Here is a 25,730-nt window from a genome sequence, read left to right on the forward strand (position 1 = left end):
TTTGTTTTCTGACAATCTACTGAACCTACTGGTAACTTGTTTGCCACGTAGCAATAAAAAATATACTAAAAACCTTGATTATTCTGGTTAGTCACATTGTACTGCTATTATTTTGAACAATACTGTATGTGCATTTTTTGTGCTTTGTATATTTCACTCTGTATGTGACATTGCTTTGTTATAAACTTTCCCATTCATTCAACAGTCAACGTGTCAAACTTTCTTTGTGCAAAATCAGATTTCTTAAGATTTTGGATTGAAAAAAAGTTTTCATAAGGTCCACCTGCTTGTTACAATATTTTACTCTTAAACATATGTAAAAACTTGACAAATAAATATGCATATACAACTGTAACATTTAAGGTTGTTATGCAAAAAAAGGCTTTTATTTATATTAACTATTTATTCACAGCAGCCTTCTTATGATCATATCCCCAGTTCCTGCTTGCTATGCAGTCCAACGCAAAAACAAGGAATGGGGAAATGGGACAATCCACTCAAAACGTAGAAAACGAGAAATGATAAATGATACACGGTACTAGGGCTACTGTAGGTCAACATGCATTAGAGTCAATCAAGCTTTTGCATTTCCACAGGATCTGACAAAGTTAAACAAAATAATTTCATTCTGAGAAAGGATTGTCTGAGAAAGAAAGAACAGGACATCAAGTTGAGAAATGGCCTGAGTGTAAGAAAAAAAAAAAAAAACTAACAATCTGCCTTGTCCACATTTAAAACTTAACACCTGCAAAAAAAATGTATACAACAACTCCAGACTCTTTACAGAGAAAAACATCTGGCCAGGCGACATTTCAGTGAGAATAAACTCTTCTCTGCATCCCAACCAACCATGTTGATCGCACTCACTGATAAACCAAAGGAACACCTCGTGTAAATACAAGCAAGATAAACAATGTATTAGAAACCTATCTTGTGAAATTGTGAAAGGCATAATTTGTAGGTGTTAAAATGCTTACACATAAAAACAAAAACCTTGGAGCTTCCTCTTATAACAGTATATTTCAATGTGTGCAATTACAGAACTATTTGTAAATGTGGATTAGTCTTTAAGCATCACTTTACTGCATGTCATCTTTAATCGGCCGTTTCCAAACAGTCTTTGTGTTGGAGCCTTTTTGTCTGCATTGCAAATGTAAATAAAAAGAAATTGACCACCTTTGCCATGCTAGATCCACTTGGGAGTAGTAATATCTATTTTTCATTTTTTCGAGGAAGCAAGTCGCATTTCAATCCACCTCCTCCATGCTGCTGTAGGACGGGGCGGCACATTCTCCAGAGTGTGCAAACATGTCAGAGGAGGTCTGAGCAGGTCCGTCTGGGTCCAGGTCTGTCCCAAACAGTGTCTGGCTAGAAGCCTGTAAAATAAACCACCATTATAAAGGGAGAAACTTCAGACACCTTCTGAATGGAGTCATGAACGCCAACTGTTAATTTGTTCATTCATTATAAATAACATAAAACAAACACACACACACACACACACACACACACACACACATATATATATATACAAAAAGCAAAGGAATTAAGCATTAAACTTTTTCCAATGAGTGATTTCAAGACAGGGTAATCCTCAATTATTTATTGTTTATGAAGAGCATGATACAGGCACTATTACAATTGAGCAGCATTTAAAGTGGTCTCAATTATTGCTGGGACATTTTGTGCAGCATCATAAATAACATAAATATATTTTCTCATCTGAAGATATTTAAATACAAATCACTTGATCCAAAAATATTTAATTACTGCCTAAATGATAACATACATGCATAATGCAGTCTTGCGCGCAAAGATTTACCTTTTCATTGGAATCAGTAACATTTCAAACACCTAATCCTGACCTGAGGTACAAGAACAATCTGATGGGGTCCAGAGCGGAGGCATTCATAGAAGCCGAATGTTTTAGGCCTTGTAGTGTGGACAGACACATCAATCATAATAGCCTACCAGTATCCCTGAGACGGTTGGAACTGCCACATACCCACAAACCGAGTACCATTCATTTTACAATATGTGGATCTCATCTCAATTTACAACATGTGCAACTAGGCTTTGAATCAATGGTGCAACTGGTTTCCCTTGTTGGGTACAGAAGTACAGTACTGAGCTGATCTACCTCGCTGATCACAAAATGCTTATTGTTAGCCCTCTGGTGTTCTTTGGTCACGTCTGACCTAATAATTTTGTTTTGAATTTTAAAGAACTGTATTTTCATCGGAATAGTATGAACTTTGGTGACCTTTATGGGACGTGTGGCCTTTGTGGTCAAAAATGATCGCCAATGAAATGAACAGCTACCAGGCAAAAAACAAGTTTTTAGATGTAGATTCTACAAATCAGCCTTGATGCTGAAAAAAAAGTACATAGCAATAAAGGGGTGAAACTCTGAAACATCAAGACTGCAAAACAGACAATTATTGCAGAAATCTTAACTAGTACCATACAATTCCCTCAAAATACAAAATAGTAAATGAAAATATATTGATGCATTGATTTAACAGTATTAAAAAAATAAAACCTTTTGAGGTGTTTGTTCTCTTTTGATGGCAAAGATCAGTAGTGACACTCATAAACAGAACACCAGAGGGTTAAACCATCTCAAAACATGCCAGACTGCTGACAATGTTTTCATTGCAAGATTTCATTAAGACAGAAGAAAATCATTTAGTGGTAAAAATGAGTAAATAAAATCAACAAAGCTTAATATCAATGTAACAAACCAAAAAAACAAGGTGAACATGTAACCATACAATTTAGCCAAAAACAAAGAGTAGGATTCGAATCTAGATTTAAAATCAACATGAAATGGCAGACACAGCTCATTTTACTTCTATAATATGACAAACGAGAAGAAAAAAGAACATTCCAAGACAGAACCTTGTTTCATCGATGGCAAAAAGTGGGTTACAGAATGGGGTCAAAATGCAAAAAATCGATTAATTAACATTTCCATCAGCTGGAAAAAAAAAAACACATTGAGATTTAAAAAAATAAAACCCATACAAACACACTTTTTTTTCTTGTGTCGTCTTCATGATAAGGCCAGAAATCAACACTAATATATTAACCAGATTAAACTCTGAATTCATGTTGACATTAAATCTGACATAACAGACCTACAGAGATAAGAGTCAACGCATCATAATTTTAATGTTTTTAGGGTAATTTAAGTTCTATTTAAAACATACAGCTGATACACAATGCTGAATGGCAGATGTTAGAGATAGTCCACCAAAAATATGTTGTCTTACCATATACTCACTCTTATGTCCTTCCAAACCTGTATGAACATGCCTTTGGTTCCCATTGATTTCCATTGTATGAAAAAAAAAAAAAAAAAAATCCAATGGGAATGAAAACTTTTGTTACCAAAATTCTTCAAAATATCTTCTCTTATGCGCTGAAGAAGAAAGTCATAGAGGATTGGAACAACATGACAGTAAGAAAATTAAGTACATTTTAATTTTTAGGATCCCAATGCATCTAAGTTTTGATTTATTGATTGGTTCTGCAGTTAAATAAAATCTCAAGTCTGGCTAAAAAGCAGGTGTCCTCCGAACTGTTGAAATGTCAACCATTAAATGCATAGACTAAGTACATTTATATTTATCCAGGACATTCTTCCTGAGTGTTTATGAAACATTCTGGACAATACTGTAGCACAACTGAAAAAACAACAATCCTGACTAGCATGGATATATTTCAGGCTGTGAGACTCCAAAGCTATATAACACTGAAGTTGCCAAGAGAAGAGTGATGACTAACAGTACAATGCAAAGTGCAAATCTTCAGTTTCTGCTGAGGGTCTGCAGCTGCGGTGACTAGTAAATTAAACCCAGTTGGACCAGTATAACAAAGGATAGAGGAGGTTGAACAGCAAGGCTAGGACTGCCGCCACAGTGCCCATGATGAAATATTTCATACGTTCGCCTTCAGCGTAATCTGAGATGCGGTGAGAATTCCCTCCCCTGCCCTCGTCTTCTTCCTCTGGCCTTGTCCTGGCTCTTCTTCCACGCAGACCAGGGCGGAACAGGCTCCGAAAAGAGGTCTCTCGCTGCCCCTCCTCATCCTCCTCCAGTTCCTGCCATATCAGAGATGCCTGCGATTGGCGGAAACCTGTGTCAGCTTCTGGGAAAGGGCCTTGCCTTATCATTCCACACTGAGTATCAGAGAGCTCACTGCTCCAGTTTCACACACTCAGGTGGATGGGTGAGCAAAATAGCATGCAGAAGGACCACAAGAGGTCTCTTCCTGTCCAGAAGTAGCATTTCATTGTCAAATCATAGCTTTTGAATCAACGTACACAGCCTGTGACTGATATATCTACAGAACTGAAAGTTACATTTTTCCTTGGACCCATAAAATCACAGCTTGAATTTAAGGATAGACCACTGATGTAAAATATTCCCTCGAATTTTGTTGACAAGCATCATCTAATTCTTTTAAAGACCCAGATGTTACGGAATCACTTTCAAAGTTTTACGACGGTCCGTGACACATTAAACTGAGCCAATAACAAAAGATGTGAAGAAACCTGGTGTTAGAAATGATTGAAACCAAGATGCAAACGTCATTGGTGTATAATTTGAGCTTTCAGATTCACAAAAGTCATGGACGAAGAGAAAAAATGCGAAAGTCGTCAGGAGATTCTAACACAATTCTTCAAATCGCCTCTCAATGCCCGTGATGCTTCGTGATTCATCTATTAGTCATGACACTACTCCATAACACCTGAGAGAACATAATCTCTCATGAAACTAACAGGCGAATTAAATAACAATCAGCTGATGTTGTCGGAACATTTCTCAGAGACGGCTCATTAAAAAATGAAAATGTTGACAATCCACCAGAAACGTTACCCAATCCCATACAGTTTTAAATGAATGAGTAAATAGCTGCTCCACTAGGATGAAACTGCAGTAGTGACATGAGAAGGCGCTGAGCTCACCTGACTGGCAGCACCGCCACTTGCAGCAGACGATTCGGCTCCAAGGGGCCCCAGAAAGTGAGACGGCCTCTCTACCGGAGAGTTCCTGCGGCGGTAGAACAGCACATAGGCGTAACGCGTAACCACCTGACTCTCTTCCACCGTTGTCACTGTGCTGTCATCAAACAAACGCCAGCCTGAAATAGTAAGTGACAGACAGTGAGATGTTTCACAACACAGCTGGTGAGATGTTACTGATCTAGAAGAGCTCACTCGTACCAACGTCGCTGCGCTGGCTGTTCTTGTCGCTGGGAAGACGAGCGTAGGCTGTGTAGTGTCCTCCGATCATCCCGCCGTAATGGTTGATCACAGCGTAGAGATCATAGATGGGGGGCTGCTGGATGTCACCCTTATGACCAATACAGAACTTACTCAGGTCCAGGTTCCTGATGAAGACAGACAAATCCAGGTAAAGCATCCATAATACTGTCAATCCAAAACATGGATGATAAACAAAACTATAGCTAAATGGCAAGTTCACAATTCATACTGCTATTAAGATCCACCTAAACTTATCAGGACTATTTTATTTTTATTACCGAGGCAGACCCTAAAATAAAACCTTTTTAAATCTTACAGACTCTAAACTTTTGAAACCCTGTGCTAGTGACAGCCAGAGGGACCAAGTCTTGTTCAGTGTACCTGACTGGGAAATCAACCATATCATTAATCTTGTCCCTCCATATGAAGCTCCGAAATGAGAAGCGCTTGAGCTGGATGATGAGCACGTTGGGAAGACGCCAGAGCAGCAGCTGTTTAGAGGCTTCCCTGTGTTGCTGACACTTCGGACAATACCTGAACCACAACAAGAGAAGATATAGGTGGGTCCAATCACATTAATGATGTCAGTAAACACACCGAAACCGACACGTCTGTCCGTACCATGCCTCTTCAGGGGCCAGCACCTCAGGTTTGGTAAAGAGGTTCAGGCACTGCTCTAAGGTGAAGTGTCCTGCCCTGGATGTCTCCGTAGCAGAGCCAGGGTCCTCATCAAACTCTAGCTCTTTAGAGCGCACCAGCACATACTCCTTCTGCTTCTCATAGTTCTTCCACACCAGCTCCAGCGTGCAGTCATCAGGCAGCTCCAATACCGCATCACCTGTAGGTGGCACCAGGATGATGAAGATATACTGCTCCTACACAAGCAACACATCCATCCAAAAATCTCTGACTGACCTTTGTCCTCAAGTTTTCGGTCCTCCTTTTGGCTTGGGTCCAGAAGTGTGATGTAGAATTGAGACGCACTTCCAGTCTCTGACTCAGACGGTTGCTGATACCCGGTCACTACAACTACACAAACAGCAATGGATTATTGTTCCACAACAAACTAAAACTTTAGCAAGGCGCTTTAAACCAACTCACCTTCTGGTCTAATAGCCTTTTCACATGATGTTTCTTTCTCCACCAAAGAATCTTGGGAGCTGGTGGCGAGCTCACAGCAGCCTGAGTCACTGGAGAGAGTTTCCCCACCTGCTGCGGAGATCACAGATGCGCTATCTGTTTGTGGTGTCTCTGTCTGCTCCGCCTGGCTTTCCGTTTCTCCTGCAGATGACGGCTCCTCCTCTTGCTCCTGACACTCTGAGACACTGCTTGCTATGGGGGTCAGGTCAACACGGGACAGGCTTGCCTCTGGAGACATCCGACCGGACTGGAAAGGTGGCTGGAACACATTGACAGAGTACCTGCACACAGAAATAAAAAGTTAGACAGTACTGCTGGTTCCTGGTTAAAAGATTTGACTTTTATGTCAGCATGCTCCAATCTATTTGATCAAAACCACCTAAAATATATAACCGAATAGCTCATACAAATCATACAAATAAATAATTTATAAATAAATACTATAACTACACAGAAGAATAAATAAAATACTAATAAAAATGTAAAAATAAATAAGATGTTAATGCTATAAAAGTATGCATATCAAATAAAAAACTGCTATAAAAATAATATTCTATAAAAATTATAATAAGTGTATATAAATGTCTAAAAACTTGGTTATAAAAAAAAAAATGCATATATATATATATATATATATATATATATATATATATATATATATATATATATATATATATATATATATATATATATATATATATAAAGAGACAAATAAATACATATAAGACATTAATAATAACACAATAATATAAAACACACAAACATAAATATTAAAAAGGTATTAGTGCACTTGTTACCATCTTCTAAAGCTGACCAAATTACTAAAATGGATAAATAATTATTTAATCTAGGTTCCTCTTATACCTAGAGTAGCCTTCCAGGAGCTGTGTCAGATGGGTGTAAGTCAGCCTAGACTCAGGCACACTAATTAAAAACGGCAGTCCAATATTCTCCACATTGAGCCGGCACATAACTTTGTGATTGGGCCAGTGGTTCTTCTGGCAGGCCCTGAAATCAGAAGAAAGACAGTTAACATCAACTTCTCAAGGCAGTCTCTAAATCCTAAGCCTGATCTCAGAGCCAGCACAACACATGCTTCTAATGAACATTTGGAAACGCACTGATTGCAGTAGCCGACGCGGTAACAGCGAGTACAGCGCCTGAGCTTCTCGTCGTCAGAGGCAGGAGGCTTCATGCAGCCAGCACACTTTGTGATTGGGATGCTTGGAATTTGAGGTCTCTGAAGATCAACACAAAGACACAATCAATGCATTAGATCACAGCAGGGAAATCCTTAAAAACCTAGAAAAAAAATAAAGAGTGATTGAAGTGGTGTACCTGTTGGACCTTCAGAAACACCACTTTCTCTTTGGCGAGATCTTTTGACAACACCTCAAAGCAGAAGAGCAGTTCACTGGACGTGACTGTGTCCAAAGATTGAGTCGGTGAGAAGATTCTGTGGAACCTGTTCTTCACCACCTGAGTTTTTAAAGAAGGAAAAACAGTTCTACAAAATATTGCCTATATTTAAAGGACATTTTTATGAATAGTCAAATTCTGACATAAGCAATGTAAAAAAATTTGTATTGGCATTGGAAAGCCTAGGTCAAATCTTTTGATTTGATAAACAGTTTAAAATAAACAATATAATAAAAAGCTACAATAATAAAATTTTTATTTGGGAAGTATTTGGGAGAAAATAAAAATCTAATTTCCTTTACAGTTTTTGGCACTGTAATATGCTGGACATGGTTTAGAAATTGTTAAATATATAGGTTTAGGATTTTTAAGTAGCTCTACAATATTATATCTACTGCAAAAAAATTCCGATTCCATTTCAAAATATTTTAAGACACAACCACAATATATTGTATTTGCTCTTAAACATAGATCAAATCCAAGCAGAAGAAGTGTTCAGAACAGGATCATCATACCTCTGCCAGCCTCAGGTTCTCTGGTTTATTCCTCACACTGCGAGATATTGTCTCCAGTACTTCAGCTGTGCTCGAGTTGACTTTACTCACACTGACCAAAAACTACAGAAGCAAAAAGTTTTGTTCAAATATTAATAAATAAGAATGTCCATCTAAATAAAGTTAAATAGACTGAGCCCTTTGTGAACAGGCTTGCTTAGGAAAGTTGTGCTGTGTACCTTGACTGGTTTCTTGTGGGGATCTTTAGCGAAATAGAAAACAGTCAGCACCTTCTGCTTTTGAGGTAGGGGGACAGGCAAATACAAGAAAGGGTCGAAGGTAATGGAAACCTGAAAATAAGATGAGAAAACTCCAACAGACATATTGATAAGAGACACAGAAATCTTAATTATCTGCCCAACACCATTAAAAGTGATACAATTTCACATTTTTTTACTTACTACATGGATTTGAATAATAGCTCTTGATGTATTACCTTAGAACACACAGGACACACCAGCTTTGACTTGTACTGGCCCTGAAAGAGGTCAACAACGAAGGAATCGTTCCTCATTTTATGCCTCTGCCATGCCTCTTCTGCAACAACCTGCCGAACCACAAACAAGAGCAACGTTCAGAAGATTTTTCATCTTGGAAAAGCCTCTCGTGGCAACTTCACGCTACACAAACAAATTGAGAATTTCTTTTATTTACATAGCTTTCAGATTTATTCATTTACTTGCTCAAATTTAACTGAAAAATTTGTTTACTTTTGTCATTTTGTGTTATTGACACACTATTTTCCTAATTAATGCTGTACAGTTGCTTTGACACAAACGGTTTTGTTAAAAGAAACTATATAAAAAAAACTATATAAATAAAGGTAACTTGACTTGGACTCAAACGTCTCAAATTCAAATATTTGATTAATGACTTAAGTGTAGAATCTTTAATATTTCTTCTTCATTTTATATCATAATTCTTTGTCACTTGTCAGATATAAATTGCCTGTATGCCTTTTGGACTCTATTGGACATGCTTATTAGTAACACACTCTGCTCCATATCCAAGGATGCCGTATATGCAGTATGTTTTGAGAGAAAAACAAGAGCTCACTTCATCCTGACGGCCGTCTGAGTCAACGGTCTCGGTGTACGGTTTGTTTTGGATGCGGTTTAGGTCTTCATGCAGCCCATCCAGTAAGAAAGCCATGAACTCCTGAGCATCATGCTGTGCGTAGCCTGTAAACTGACTGGCCTTACTGGCAACTATAGCCTATGAAGAAAAATGAAACAACACCCGGTTATTATGGGTTGCTTACATAATTACATATGGGAAACTAGAAGTCATGATATAGGAGGATATAGGACATGATTATGTTGCTGCATGGATACCTTTAATTTGGAGGGTTGAAATGCATGATGAGTGCCCTTCCACAGCGCTCGAAGCAGAACAGCAAAGCTAATGGCCAGCCGTCCACCAGTGCCCAATGGATTACTACAGTTAATCTCAGACTCAAACCCACGGTCTGGAAACAACAAACACCACAACACTTGGTTAGGACACACAACCACATGAAAAGAAGCAATTCTCATCAATTAAAATGCCACTGACCATGGAAATAATCCCTGAGCTCCCGTGTGTTGGAGAGGGACTGGATCACACTGTTCATAAAGCAAGTGTTTCCCAAATTGACCAGTCCAGTGAAGCCAGGGAGACACACTTTCTTCTCCTCCACTTCTTCAGCTCTCTCACTGCCTGCAGGAGGAGTGTGAGTCATGGGCTGCACCATGCAGGTGGGCTTTGGCTATGGACAGTCAAGGATAAGTCATAATAACTGATAGTCCTGAGACAAGTTATGGCACATCATACAAGTGCATCTCAATAAATTAGAATGTTGTGGAAAAATTTATTTATTTCAGTAATTCAACTCAAATTGAAGTAGTGTATGTCTTTGGTTCTTTTGTTTTGTGATGATTTTGGCTCACATTTAACAAAAACCCACCAATTCATCTCAACAAATTAGAATACTTCATAAGACCAATGAAAAAAAAAACATTTTTAGTTTATTGTTAGCCTTCTGGAAAGTATGTTCATTTACTGTACATGTACTCAATACTTGGCAGGGGCTCCTTTTGCTTTAATTACTGCCTCAAATCAGCGTGGCATGGAGGTGATCAGTTTGCGGCACTGTTGAGGTGGTCTGGAAGCCCAGGTCTTCAGCTCATCTGCATTTTTTGGTTTCTTGTTTCTCATTTTCCTCTCGACAATACTCCATAGATTGTCTATAGGGTTCAGGTCTGGTGAGTTTGCTGGCCAGTCAAGCACACCAACACCATGGACATTTAACCAACTTTTGGTGCTTTTGGCAGTGTGGGCAGGTTTCAAATCCTGCTGGAAAATTAAATCAGCATCTTTGAAAAGCTGGTCAGCAGAAGGAAGCATGAAGCGCTCCAAAATTTCTTGGTAAACAGGCGCAGTGACTTTGGTTTTTAAAAACACAATGTACCAACACCAGCAGATGACATTGCACCCCAAATCATCACAGACAGTGGAAACTTAACACTGGACTTTAAGCATCCTGGGCTATGAGCTTCTCCACCCTTCCTCCAGACTCTAGGACCTTGTACCGCGTTTCCACCGCAGGAACTTTACCCAGGAACTAGGGACTTTGGGCTGGTACTCGGTGTGTTTCCACCGCAGGAACCAGGAACTAAATAAAGTTCCGGGTAAAAAAATGCCCCTCAGAAAGTCCCTGCTGGCGAGGTAATACTTTTCAAAGTTCCGGAACTTTCGGGGGCAGGACTTGGGCGCTAAACATGCTGATTGGTTGAGTTCACGCAGCATTGGTTGAGTTCAACCACCATCTATTCGGATCAACATTTTCAAAATATTACTGTTATTGTGTCATGAAATGTAATTTTAAAAGTATTTCGGTGGAAACACGGCATTGGTTTCCAAATGAAATCCAAAACTTGCTTTCATCTGAAATGAGGACTTTGGACCACTAGGCAACAGTTCTACTTCTCCTTAGCCAAGGTAAGATGCCTCTGATGTGACCTGTGGTTCAGGAGTGGCTTAACAAGAGGAATACGACAACTGTAGCCAAAAATCCTTGACATGTCTGTGTGGTGGCTCTCGATGCCTTGACCCTAGCCTCAGTACATTCCTTGTGAAGTTCACTCAAATTCTTGAATCAGTTTTCCTTGACAATCCTCATAAGGTTGCAGTTCTCTCGGTTGGTTGTGCATATTTTCTTCCACATTTTTTCCTTCCTCTCAATTTACTGTTAACATGCTGGGATACAGCACTCTGTGAACAGCCAGCTTCTTTGGCAATGAATGTTTGTGGCTTACCCTCCTTGTGAAGGGTGTCAATGATTGTCTTCTGGACAACTGTCAGATCAGCAGTCTTTCCCATGATTGTGTAGCCTAGTGAACCAAACTGAGAGACCATTTTGAAGGCTCAGGAAACCTTTGCAGGTGTTTTGAGTTGATTAGCTGATTGGTATATCACCATATTCTAAACCTGGTGGGTTTTTGTTAAATGTGAGCCAAAATCATCACAATTAAAAGAACCAAAGACTTAAAACTACTTCAGTGTTTGAGCACTGAATTTAATACAGTTTCACAATCGGAGTTAAATTACTAAAATAAATAATTTTCCACAACATTCTAATTCATTGAGAAGCACCTGTATGAGACAAACTGACATTGCACTTATTATTACCGTAGCAACAGTTGGTTCCTGTTTGAGGGACATGTGTTCGGAAACTGAGCGAGGTGCCACGGCATCCAGATCTAAGTCCTCTGGGGCCCGAGGGGGTTTGGCTTTCTCCTCTCCTACTCGTGGGTCTTCTTTAACAGGAAGTGCATGCTGGCTGCTTCCTGGCTGGCTCTTTTCGAGTGTGGAAGGGCTAGAGGGCACTGCAACCTTGGCACCCCCCACTGCACCTTAAACAGATGACAATAGAGCTTGTGCTTAGCAGCTAAATATCATTGCTAATATTATTCTCACTATGATTAACTATTATGCTCACCAAGACTGCATTTATTTTATAAAATATTCTGTAAAAACAATAATATTATGAAATAGTTATGATTTAAAACAACTACTTTCAATTTGAATATACTTTATAATTCTATAATAATCAATTCTATCAAATTGAATATACTATAATTCATTTTTTTCTGAATTTATGAATTAACATAACCACAGCTGAACAAGCATGATACAATTAATTTAGGATGCATCACTATACTAGAACTCCTTGTAAAATTGATCAGAATTGAGTCTGAACCAAATGAGTAGAAACATTCTGCATGATGATGCAATTTCAGTAAAAAGATCTAAAGTGGTGATTCAATATAAAACTCAATATCAGTATATAAACAGACTGTCACAGCTCTAGTAAAATGCAATGATGGAGTGGCAGCTATATTTGAGAGTAGGCTATGTGGAGCAGTTTGGGTCAGGAGTCTGGCACCAACACAAGAACCCATTGGCACATTTGGCTTGACCCTGTCTCACACTCTTATTGAATTGCTGTATCACTCCCTCTAGTCACATTCCTCTTCTTGACCATGGCCTTATTTCAACATGTAAAAGTCCAGCTTTTTCCACAGTAATCATCTCAGGCATGCCTCCTATCACACATCAGAGCTCTCTGAAAATATCAAGGGTCTAGCTGTTCTTATTCAGCCAAACCTTAGTCATGGAAACACTGCTTAGGCAGCTAATGCAATATTGTAGAGGTGGACCGATTAATTGGTTTCGCCAATTAATTGGCACTTAAAGTGGATTTCTAGGACTATTGGCAAAAATCCATGTTGATTGCTGGAGTGGCTGAGAAGGGTCCACTGTCATTAAACAGTTTTTTTTTGACACATGAAGGTGCATGTTGCACAGAGCAGGAAACTTCAGATGTGGTTTTAAAAACAGCCAAAAGAAAATCCTGCCGCGCCTCATAGTGCCATTCACATATTTTTCCACTAAAATTACATTATATTTGTCCCAAATCATTGTTAATGTACATAATGATTTCAGCCTAGGCTGTAGAATTGTATATTATGCATTTTTTTTTTCTGTGGCTGAAATAAAGTATGCTTCATTTATAGAGCTATAATAGAGGAAGTGCAATCGATTTCCGTTTTCTCTGTTTGTTTGATTTTAACACTGAACTTCAAACACATCTATGACACATTGTTCATACTGAAAGTAAACTTTTTATCATTTGGTGATTAATCCACAGTTTTAGACCACCTTTTTATTATTTTTTTTTTTTTTTTTAAATAGTAAAGCACTAGCTATTTTAGTTTCCCTTCTAGAGAACTCTATGGGAACTCCAAGGGGGCACAGTGCCTCGTTCAATCTCTTGGGGAACCATGGTTAGATGTGTAACCAGAGACGTTTCTCTTTTAGGGAAATTCACGCTGTGCCCCCTTGGGGGCATTCCCCAATTCTAAAACAGTACTGTTCATAGGTTTGCTTATGGATTCATGCTTAGACATTACAAAATCACTGTTATTACATTTATAAATCACATTAAGTCAAAGTTTACCCTTTTGTTCATACAGATATATCAGTTTTTACAATTACATCAGATAATGATTAAAGTGAAGTCTGCAAATGACATATAAGCTCTTAAAAAGAGAACACTTGCAATAAGTATTGACACCTATCATGTATTTCAAATATCTATATCTGCAACAAAATGTGTGTGCATGGATGTCTGTGTCTGTAGGTGTGTAAGCATGCTTGAGTATTAATATAACAGTTTAACCATTTATTTTCTGTGTATGTGTGTCTGTGGGCCTATTCTCCATATTGTATATTTATGAGTTGAAAATCAATTAAAATGTGTGACGATTCAAATATGTTGAGATGTCAAACAAATCCCGATACAATTTGAATAGGAGTTTATATGAATGTATATCTGAGGGGAACTCTCTTTAGAAAGGTTTACGTGGTATTTTCATTTCATTTTGCGTCTGAACGATACATATTAAAGTTGTTTAGGAGTGCAGCTCTGCTTTGTTTACAATGGTAATGGTACATGTTTTTGTACCATTACACCCCTAATATATAGTGTCATAAATGTACAAAATAAAATGTGCATGACATGACTGTGTGTTTAATTGAAAAGACTGCGCAGAAGCAAACAGAATCCAGGCAGCAGACCTTGTATGGCAGGTGCCTCCAGACCTCCCCAGCGCTGACTGTGTCTTTTCTTCAGGGTGATGTCGATACGGGACGGAGTGAACGCATAGCTTGACTGATCTGGCTGAATTAGATTCCTAAAACATCAGCAGACGGGACCAATGAAGATATCTTCAGAAACACACACTTGACAAATGGATCGACAGAGATTAGGCTGCCCAACAGAAAGTCTTACCTGAGTTTAACCTGCCATTTAAAGACGGTGTTTGGTCCGCAATCCGGATGAAGGCGCAAAAAGTTGGGATCACTGTGGACAGTTTAAACAATAAGTGTAAATGAAAGAGATGGAATATATATTTCAGGACAGTGTATGGATGACTCTCTCACCTGGTCTGGAAGATAAGAGTGAAGTCTTGTTCCCTGAACAGCACCCTGGACGTGTGCTTGCAGATTTCTTTCATGTAGACATTAACAACCATCAGGTCTGTCCCTTTCTCATACGAGTCATTCTTCACTAGCTTCAAGTTCACCATAGGCTCCGGATCTTAACACATATCAATCATGAGAAATAAAGTATAGTAAGAAGAGGCTTAGTTGGATAAAAATGTCTATTAGTCACTTGAAAAAAAAAAGGTCCGTATATGTTACAGACAGAACGTTAAAGGCTGGCCCTTGAGGTAATTAATTACAAATATGGATTATCATTTGAAATTGAAGTGTTTGTGTGGAGTATGGAAGCTATTAGCATGGTTTGTGCATGACAGGGAGGCAATCACTGCCATTTTTTCCTGGTAACAGTGGAAACAAGTTCAAATCAATAACAAAAACTCTGTTATGCATTACTGCAGCTTTGAAAAACGGACACATTTCCTGCAAAGGACAATAAAGTAAACTCAGCGATTGTTCTTAACTGACCTTCTGTATCCTCCTCTTGGCTTCCTCCATGTGGATCCTCCTTGGACTTGTCTCTCTTCTCCTCTGTGCATCTCTTTTGAGGAGACTCCTCTCTCTTAGAGGCTGTTGAAACAGGCTTCTCAGATACCAAATCATGAGATGGAAGCATTGTAGGGATCTGGGCATCAGACTGTGGCTTCTTTTCATCTGTTCTTTTTTCTCGCTCATCAGATGTTATTGTTTGCGTTTTCACCTGAAGAGAACTCTCCTCTTGCGCCACCTTCAGCTCACACAGTGAGGAAACAGCCTTACTTTCATCTGCCTCAACCTGTAGACGACACAAGGGATGGACATCAGGATGTGAGAAACTCTTTTCCACCATTATATTTCCTCTTTCAAGTGAATTATTAGTCTCACCTGATTGTTGCTTTTTGGCCTCGTGTCCAGCTCTTTTTCTTTTGGTGATGCCTGGCATACCTGACCTTTTACTTGCATCTGAACCCTGTTGTCTTTTGCATTGCTAGTTGAAGAGGCACTGCTGCTCCCGGCTAGTGCATGTGTTTTTCCATCAACTGCTGGTTTGGATTGAGACTCCTTTATCGAGCAGGGAGCTATTGGGGGCTCTTTTGTGCTTCTGGAGGGTCGTGTGGTACGCTTTGCGCTGGGCTCACTGATCGGGTCTGCTTTATCGCTCGATTTAATCTCATCTACCTTCACATCTGTGCTCTCAGAGAGCTCCACCGGTTTGCCTTTCATCCCTCGTTTTGACCCTCGGGCAGGTTTACCCCGTTTCTGCTCAGCAGAAGTCACTGCGGGTATTTTTTCAATGATTTCGGCAGATTTTTCAGACTGGCCTGTGGTTGACCGGGGGTGGTTGCTGCCATTCTCTCCAAGGATGTTCACTATTTCAGTTTTTTTCTTGTTCTGTTCAATAAGGAACATTAATAAATAAAGCTTTATTGAGGGATCTCCATTTATGAATGCTCAAAGCTGCATATGTGTATGGCCATTCAGTTCTGATATTGTTCTCTCACAGACCAATATTAACACAAACACAAACAAATCTAAATTACAGACCAATGTGATGATGTAATATATATAATATAATATTTGACACACACACGCACACACACACACATATATATATATTTTTTAAGATAATATTAAATTACAATATTACTATAGATAATAATAAACCAGATTTTTAGTAATTCTGTTTTTAGTTACTGTACAAAAAAGAACATCCGCAAAAAGAAATAATGTATTTTTTTTTAAACTATTTCAGGAGATTATATAATAGAAACTGAGTCTACCTAATAAAAACTGATTTTGTTCCAACAAAAATATATACCGTATTTTTCGGACTATAATTCGCACTGGACTATAAGTCGCATTCATTTAGAACCAAGAGAAAACATTACCCTCTACAGCCGTGAGAGGGCGCTCTATGATGCTCAGTGTAGACTACTGGAGCACTGAGCAGAATCTCTGGCAGTATAGAGTGCACTCTGGCGGCTGTAGAAGGTAATGTTTTCTCTTGGTTAATTTCTCTCGGTTCATGTCAAATTAATTTTGATAAATAAGTCGCACCTGAATATAAGTCGCAGGACCAGCCAAACTATGAAAAAAAGTGCAACTTACAGTCCGGAAAATACGGGTATATTAAAAAAAGTTTGTAAAGGAGAAGGAAAGCTGGAGAAAGAGAGTGGAAAAGAATGAGAAGGTGCTCTTACAGCAAAGGTGGGCCACGAGTTGAGCGGGATCTTCTTGTGCATAACAAGCTGAAGAACATTTGTTTTCTCCTTATAAAGCAGTTTACTGCAGGAGGCTTCAATCTCTTCATGGAGATTACAGCTCCATTCACGGCCATCTGAGAAAACACACACCAAAGCACGATTTTTAATCATCTTCGAAAGAATACTCATTGGCTCTACAAGACTGCATTTATAATTTGTCATTTTGTCAAACAGTATTGATTTATATTCCAGTGAGACAAAGCTGTGATCAGCTGCAATATCTTCAGTCTTCAGTGTCACATGGTCCTCTGTCAAAAGGCCGAGATATATAAAATCAGAAACAAGCACACACAATGTCCTTTCTTACCCGGCAGCCGGATGTGGCAGGCGGAATCAGAAAAGGCATAATCGATATCTTCCACTCTCAGCACCCCAGCATCTTCACAGCTCAGCCTCACGATCACCTCGTGTGCATTCTGCTTCCAGTCCAGAAACAAATCTACACAGGCAAACGAGCATTCATGTAGGCTGGATCGGTCAGAAAACACATTAAATGACTGCAATTAAATGTATTATTTCATAAGCTGAGGGCAAATAAAAGAACATTTATCTACAGAGAACCCACAAAGGATTAACACAAGCTAATAAAAGAGCAAAATCAAACCTGATTTCATGATAATGCTACGCAATCTGATAGCCACTCCTAGCAGGAATCCCAAATCCCTTCGATTTCAGACTGCTCTGTTACGGAGTTTAACATGGGTGCGTGTTAGCGAGCAGGTCAGAGCGAGAAAGAGAGAGCGTTTATCTTGGGGTCAAGTGACAGCCAGTCCTGTCCCGTTACAGATCTAAAAGTTCAACAAAAAGCCGCCTCGCCCCCCAGCTGGGCTTCTATTCCAGGTGATGTCATCTGCCAGTATCCCTTTAACCTCCCTTACATGACGAGAATCAGCCCTACAGAGATTCTACAGAGCTTCTTCCGCTGTTCGATTAGGGATGGTGCTCGGCTGAGATGAAACAGGACACCTCGACAGGAGGAATACAATAGCGCACTCATATCATGCAGAAAGGGCCATGAGGGCGGCGAGTAAATTAATAAAGGAGTGTGAGGAATACGCTGAGGGAAGTCTTCCCATGCATGTGCTGGGCAGAGCCACTGACCTTGACAAAGCCCTTCTTCACTGAAGCAGAGACTCACAGGCTTAGATTACAACACTTCAGCACTCAGCAGAGCACTGCAGAGGCAAAACTCACTCTGCAGTAAAGGCACAGCCCTAGACACTGGCTGGCACACAGGGACTAAACAAACAAAACACTCATGTACACTTGCCGATAGTCAGTAGTGTTTCAAACATCAGTCGTTGTAGACGAGACAACGTCAGGGTTTTAGAATTAGCTTTCTTTCAGTTCAGTGAAGTTAAAGTCACAGTCAAATGCCGATCTATATATAGACTGCAACTGATACGGGGGATGTCAATGGTGATACTGGTTCTACTGATACATTTTTCAAATTGATAAATCTGTTGGATATCTGAAGAAATGCACCTAATGATTTTTAAGGGACAAATAACGTGAAGTCATGATAAAAGAATTACCAATAGATCAGATACAACCGAAAAAATCTAGGACAGGGAATTATTTCTATCCATTGCATTCATATCATAACATCAGAGTCAAGTCTGCAATTTTCACTGGATTATTGTGACATTTTGATTTTAAAAATTTTTAGAAATTTGCATCTTATTTAGTGAAAAACATTAAAAATTGCAGCCATTTAAGTTACAAAAAAGTTTTTTTTTTTTTTTTTTGCTTAACCGTAATTTCATTGTGGTGTTAAAAGCAAAAATATAACAATTAAAGTAGTTCTGCAAATCTTAAAGTAAAACAAAAATAATCTGTCTATGTTATAAAGCAATATCCATCTCTGTCTAGACTGGCCAGTTTAAGCATATTCAATTGAGTCTAAAGAAATTGGCATGTATAGACACACGTACCATAAGATGCTACAATTCTCCATGAATGCCAGGTGCATGATAACATTAGATGATTAGAAAAGCCACCATAAACTAAATAAACAATACATATGCTCTTACACAGACAACATATAAAATAAAGCTTATTTAAAGGCATATTTGCCCCAAGAATACAAATTCATCAGTCATCATTTATTCAGCCTTTTCAGAGTTTTCTTCTTAATCACCAGAGAAAATATTTTGAAGATTGATGGTAAGCAGTTGATGATAGCCATTGAAGGTGAGCAAATGACAGAATTTAGATTTTAGGTCTATGCTTTAGAACTATCCCTTTAACACAAATGACATCTATCAGTAATGTAAAGGCCTAAATATCTGTAAAAAAAACATCCGAGATCACATCATTCAGGTCAACTCTTATTCTTGTAGTTATACTTCCTTGTTTTGTTCAGAGATAATTACCTAAAGATGATTATCATAAATGCCATTCTAAATAAAACTGGAATCGCCACATACTAACAAAAACCAGCTTCTAATGCCACACAACAACAAATGTATTAGTCAGTGCCATAGCTAAATCAATACTGATTAGCATGGCAGAACAACTACACAAGTTCAGCTTGTTTCACACAGTAAATGTCTGTTAACTTTCCGATTCCCTGTTAAATTACCACACTACGTAAAAGACTGGAAACCAGCCCAGCTGTGCACATGAAAATAGGACAAGGACTAGGCTTGCCACGAGAGACGGAGTTACCGGTGTTTAGGTGCAACGCCGGTTACGTCAATTGCCTACCACGGCACCATCCCCCACCGTCGTTTATTTCTTTTATAGTAATAAAAATCATTTAGTTCAGTAAAAGAACAGACACTACACTTAAAAACTGAACGCGGCTGCTCAATGCAGCATGTTGAACGACAATCGCATCACAGATCAGATTTCATTTCTCCAGTGAGAAGAGCTGACTGACTAGAAAAGTGAGGCGAGACAGACAAGATGATGGCGGATGATTTAGTTTCTAAGCATAATGCAAAAAACATTTATTTGGTTATATATTATACATGTTTACTTAGCCTATTTCCAGTTTTGTATACTTATTTGAAATTTAAGTTATTTGTTCTTTTATATTAGGCATTGTCTGCCCTATAGCATGGTGTATTTTCATTTGTTTTGTTAAAAGTTCTGTGTTATAAATAGGCTAAAGTATGTTTTACGTTGAATTTTGGTGCATTCAAGCAATTGACACCAAACTGCCGCTAATTGTGAAAGTAAAATGTGCACAGCACTTTTAAGCTATTTAAAAGCGAATGAAAGCAAGGAAAAGAGAGAAAATTCAAATGAACAACTGCTTTACACCAAATTGCTGCAATTTGAAAGTGAAAGTAAAATGTGCATTCTGCATTTACAACCTATTTAAAAGTGAAGGTAAGCGAAGAAAAGAAGGAACACCCCCGCCCCCACCAAGATACCGGTATTACCGGTGTTGTCACACGTCGATTAACCGGTGGGTAAATTTCCTCACCATCACAACCCTAACAATGATTTTGCAATACCTTTAATGACTTTAACCTAAAGTTATGGGCCAGTCTGCATTTTATAATGGTCAAAAGGACACTGCACCACAGACGCTTCCTATCAGTTCATATTACATTAGATATCACTGTGGTAAATGTTTTATCCCTTGCTATACTTTTGCCCCAAGCAAATATCTGAATCAAATATCTGTCTAGGACTCAACAGCTAGAATTTCAAGGGCGAAAGACAAAGCAAAAGGACAATCAAAAAGATAAGAGATCAAATTAATTGGGGTAAAGGACCTGAATAAGAAAAAGAAATTCAGACCTACTTCGTGAGTGTTTACAAACTAAGTCACCCCTCACCTTTTCTAGTCTCTGAGCTGGTGGCTGGGGTTGCCCGCTTGGCCTCCTTGCTCTCCTGGTTGGCTCTGTCCTTCTGTTTCTTTTTACTGGCGCTGACTGCGTCGTCAGGTCCTCTCTGACCTCGCCTCCGGCCCGATTCGCTGGGGCATGTACTGCTGCTGGCCATCTTCAGCCACTTGCTGCTAATGGGTCGGCTGTCTCCTATCTCGCTCCCGGAGCTACTTTCACAAGGGTCTGGATCTGAGCTGTGCCGTTTCCTTCCCGGTCCAGCTATCTTGGCGGCGTTTCAAGTGAGATAACTCCCAAAACAGAATCAGAGGGAGACTTTGAACAAAAAAACAACAGCAATTAAGTATTACAAACAGACTCTGTCTGAGTGGCAATACATATTACTAAACTACTAAGCATATTACACAACTTTTTCACAGATTTCTCCTCAACGCTAGGTCAGTTTGAAGTCAAAGTTGACATTTCACAGAAAATCATGTAGGGTATGATGTAAAAAGACTTTCATAATTCAAGCATGAGTGTACTGCAGTGTGTACACAAAGGTAAGATCCCTAGTGGTTTAAAATAGCAGCTTTAAGATGTGCTATTTTAAGTGACGGATCTTAAAAACAGATCGTACAAATGGGCTAAACTATGCATGTTCCAGCCATCTGTTTTTAGTTGGATTTTTTTTATATGCGGGCATTGCACTCAAAAATGAATTCAAGCTTTAAGCCAATTGTAGAGGGGTGGGGTTCAAACCACTGATCTATATATATAACTGGATCGCTCATCGCGTTCTAAACTGCCAACAGGCAGTGAAGCCACCGGAAGCGTTCGATCCGCCATCTTACTAATCCCTACCAGCAGAGAGCACCATTGAGTTACATTCAAACCGCTGTCCTAAAATAACTCGATTTGAAGCTGATCAGTCAAACGGGACTCGTTTTTATGTTATGTGTAATAAAGTAATGTTTACTTCAGATGTTATCTGCAGTGTTTACGGTCTTTTGGGACAGGATAAGCGATATATTTAAATCGTGTAGGTGGGTGTGTCTGCTGCGCACTGATGACACAGGTAACTGATCAAACACAAAAATGGCTTATTTCTTTATGAAATAAGTTATTCAGGAATTATTAAATGAACGTATTAGTATCAAAAATGGATTTTAATATATTACAATAAATTATACAATTATGTTGTTAATATTTCTCTATAATGAAAAAATAAAAATGTAATTTACTATCTGGGAAATAAAGCTTTGTATTTATTTCTTAAATCCGTACAGTATATAGTCAGTTATTTCTCTGAATAAATTCAGATTTCACAACTAACACTTTGTAGTTTGTTATATATGTTGAGGTCGTGTCCGTCTGATGTTTATCATGTTCATGATGCTCGCTACTGTAATGAACGTAGCTTTTTAATAAGTAGGGGGAAATTCCCGACATTTAAAAAATAACCGTTTACATGCCTAGGGTGTTTGCATTGTAATAATGTACAGTGATACTTCATATTTATAGACACTGACTTGTTAGGTGATGTTTTCTCATTAAAATCATACAAATTCCTATTAATTCAATGGAACTTTTTCGCACACTAGGGATTACCAATATGGCGGCACGGCAGCTTTACTTTAATGACGTCATGAGCAATCCAGTTCTATATTATAGATCAGTGGTTCAAACAGATTAATTGACTATAGAAGTCTGGTATACATCACTAGAGAGATGATTCAGTTATGACATTTTGATTACATTATGATGTCTTTCTTTTTTTTCTTTAAATAAAAGCAAATATACATGGATGAATCGTGCATTATAATTTCATGCAGACATTAATACTTTTAAACACCAAAATAAAATATGTAATAAAGATATGTTTTTATGTATTTTCTTTGTTTTGAAAAACTGTTTATTTCCAGGTAGAATTAAAGAAAAATCTATATTTTCATTGTGGTCTCAGACTTTTGGATCCTGCTTTATGTAATCAGATATTGATAACAGAATGTTTTGTATTAAAAGGGTCATATATGATGCTGCTAAAAATAACTATTTGGTGTATTTGGTGTAATGAAATGTGTTTATGTGGTTTAAGGTTAAAAAAACACATTATTTTCCACATACTGTACATACTGACAAACGAACGTACAGCATTTTTAATACATGCTTTTTACGTGTCTCGTCATGCCAGAGCTGTCAAACATGTGTAGATATACAATGTTGTTTCTACAAACAAAAATAAACAGCGCAACATCTTACTAGCCACAGAGCTAACTTCTGAAAAAGTAATTGAAGACTGGAAATAGAATGCACCCCCCGGACAGCAGTTATTAGACCCGCGATCAATAATGCTGTTTGTTAGTTTGCAAACAATAAGATAAACCCAAACTGTCCATAATCTAAAATGTTGCAGAATGCTGGAGGAAAATCAACTTACCAGGGTTTGACAGAGACGTGACAGTGTGCTAAAATTTGTGCGCGATAACAAATTCAACTCTTCACGTGATCTTGTATATCTTGAGCATGTGCTATAAAACGTACTTTAAATAACCATCAAATATATCACTCCGCCAGTGTCACTAACTTCAGCTGCAAACACTGTACTGGGTACAAAGCCTCCATTTCAAACAGTATGCTACAGTATTTCAAACAGTATGCTATTTTTATTTACCCACCACGGTGGCCGGTAGGTCAAGCGAGTTTACCCACCCCGCATTTGGCTGGTGGCGGGTGCTAATTTCCATCCCTGAAAGGTACGACTTCTTTGGGTGAACATCTGGGCAGCGTTATGCAAATCTTCTCACATAGTGAAGTAGAGATTTGGGGGTGTGTTAGAACGAGCCATTTTAGGGGAGTGAAGACTAGTCTTTTATAAAGAATATCTCTTTAAATTTTAGACTTTAGTCTTTGCAACTTTACAGATCTTATTTATGCACCTAGAGCTTGTAATACACCGAAAAGAGAAAGGAGATATTGAAATTGCATCATATGACCCCTTTAACTTGAAAGGCATTCTTGAGTTATTCAAAATCATCTTTCAGATTTTTTTTTAATGATTATTATTTTGCTAGACAAAGATAAAGGCCAAATGTGGCTTTTTATAATCAATAAGTTATCGGTTTAATTATGGGAAAATATACAAAAACAAAGGACGGGATGGGTGTGTGTACGTTAGTGTGTGTAAAATAATATTAGCAACAGTTAGGTGGTTGCTGTCATGATATAATGATGGAATTATAAAAAAGTAAAGACCTTTCTTCTTAAAAATGTTATGTCCAACCAAACCTTCTGATTTCACTACACTTTGACTTCTTTTTTATTAAAACATTTAACGTCTAGCCACCAAATCCGATGCCGGTTACTGTCACCATCAAGACACTTCGCTGTCATTATCCTAAACGAATATGGAGAAAGACAAAATATATCTTCACCTTTCTTTTTATTCTCCTTTTCAGCTGTCAAATGGGAAAACTGTACCCAAGGGAAATCAATCAGAGTATAAACCCTATGCTAACCCGACTAGCTTAGCCAGTCTGACTCGATTCATCCACACTCAAGTTCTATCTAAACTGCAAACTCCAAACATGTCTCTAACAAACGGTCCCTTAACATTAATTTTGTTCTAATACTAATAAATACCATTCGTATGATTTGTGACATATCTTAATATATTGTCTGGTCGTAGAAGATGCCCGTTCGCTGTGTTGTTCGCCGTTAAAGTGAACAGAAGCGCGAGGCCTCTCGCTCCGCGCCGGCTGCCGAGCGAAACACTTCACCGCAAGCTCGTGTGGTGTGCTACTGACAGACCTATGTAAGCTATTACATACAGGACAGGTGAATGTATATTATGATACCTGGATAAGACAACAGTTGTTCAAATGAAGTCTTACTTTGTTTCGTTGTTCTTCTTTAATGAGGAGTCGCAGCGGCGTGTCCTTTCCTCCGTCAGCAAAGCCGCAGCGACCGCAGCTTCACTTTAGCCCGAGGCTTCACACACGGCAGCGGGCCGCCGATCGCCCCTGAGCCGCATCAGCTCGCCTGCTAAAAATTAAATTCTTCCTTATTTCCAGAACAATCCTAACCAGGACCCATTTTGTGTTGTTTAAACAGAAACGAGCTACTGTAAACAAAAACAAAGACGAAACGACGGTGCCCGTCCTCCACTTGAGAACCGACCGCTGCTCTGTGACTCCCACTTTGTTAGAGAACAAAAACAAACCGGGTACTAGAGACGGTGATCACGGCAACCTGCTCCACACACAAACACACGCACGCCACACGGTCTACTTCCGGACACTATGCGCTATTGCACTTACAACCATGCGCAGAGTAAAACTTTCTTGGTGCGAGGTTTCGTAACGCATTTGATATAAATAAATATCTTAAAGTAAACATTTGAAACATACTGTTGGATGTTATTAATTAAAACAACATCGGTAATAATCAATGTTTCTTGAGAGTAAATCAGTAAATTATAAGGAGTTTGAAGGATCATGTGACAATAATGATGCTGAAAATTCAGCTTTGCCATTACCGAATTAAATTACATTTTAAATATACGAAAACAGATATATTACATCCTGATAAAATTTCACAATATTACTGTTTTTACTGTATTTGGTGAGCATAAAGTACTTTTTTCAAAAACATTAATGCCGACTACAGTAATTAAATTGTTTGGGTTTGCATTATAACTACTTTCATTTTGAGTAGGTTTGATTTGGTCCTATTTTAAAAAAGCATTTGTATTTAATACATGTGTGATATACAA

At 38.5% G+C, this 25,730-nt stretch overlaps 1 protein-coding gene across 4 annotated transcripts; it reads right to left on the reverse strand.

The window, feature by feature from the left end:
• Positions 1-357: 357 nt before the first annotated feature.
• On the reverse strand, positions 358-25,352 carry LOC128011330 (ubiquitin carboxyl-terminal hydrolase 19). Of its 4 annotated transcripts, none has more exons than XM_052593602.1 (26): positions 24,850-25,352; positions 20,969-21,292; positions 17,482-17,613; positions 17,112-17,248; positions 15,796-16,302; positions 15,400-15,706; positions 14,872-15,028; positions 14,720-14,791; positions 14,506-14,621; positions 12,055-12,278; positions 9,940-10,132; positions 9,720-9,853; positions 9,442-9,600; positions 8,822-8,932; positions 8,565-8,675; positions 8,347-8,448; positions 7,751-7,891; positions 7,534-7,652; positions 7,277-7,420; positions 6,374-6,693; positions 6,188-6,301; positions 5,894-6,110; positions 5,654-5,806; positions 5,231-5,397; positions 4,973-5,148; positions 358-1,376 (listed from the first exon to the last, which is right to left on the reverse strand). In XM_052593602.1, exons 2-26 carry the CDS (start codon positions 21,132-21,134, stop codon positions 1,248-1,250), a joined length of 4,308 nt encoding a protein of 1,435 aa, XP_052449562.1. In that variant the 5' UTR covers positions 21,135-21,292; positions 24,850-25,352; the 3' UTR covers positions 358-1,247. The 4 variants fall into 4 exon arrangements, with proteins under 4 accessions (XP_052449562.1, XP_052449563.1, XP_052449559.1 ...); XM_052593603.1 differs by having other exon boundaries at positions 12,055-12,272; positions 24,850-25,262; XM_052593599.1 differs by lacking the exon at positions 358-1,376 and adding an exon at positions 1,576-4,123 and having other exon boundaries at positions 24,850-25,277.
• Between the last annotated feature and the right edge of the window lie 378 nt (positions 25,353-25,730).

The sequence above is a fragment of the Carassius gibelio genome, chromosome B23, assembly GCF_023724105.1.
Source record: "Carassius gibelio isolate Cgi1373 ecotype wild population from Czech Republic chromosome B23, carGib1.2-hapl.c, whole genome shotgun sequence".
Classification (NCBI taxonomy): domain Eukaryota; kingdom Metazoa; phylum Chordata; class Actinopteri; order Cypriniformes; family Cyprinidae; genus Carassius; species Carassius gibelio.

Coding starts and splice junctions, on each gene's coding strand:
- LOC128011330 (XM_052593599.1), bottom strand. CDS start 21,134: ATGGCCAGCAGCAGTACATGCCCCAGCGAATCGGGCCGGAGGCGAGGT. Junction 17,614..20,968: donor CAGCTCAGAGACTAGAAAAG/GTGAGGGGTGAC, acceptor TTGCCTGTGTAG/ATTTGTTTCTGGACTGGAAG. Junction 15,029..15,399: donor CCAAGAGGAGGATACAGAAG/GTCAGTTAAGAA, acceptor ATATGTGTTAAG/ATCCGGAGCCTATGGTGAAC.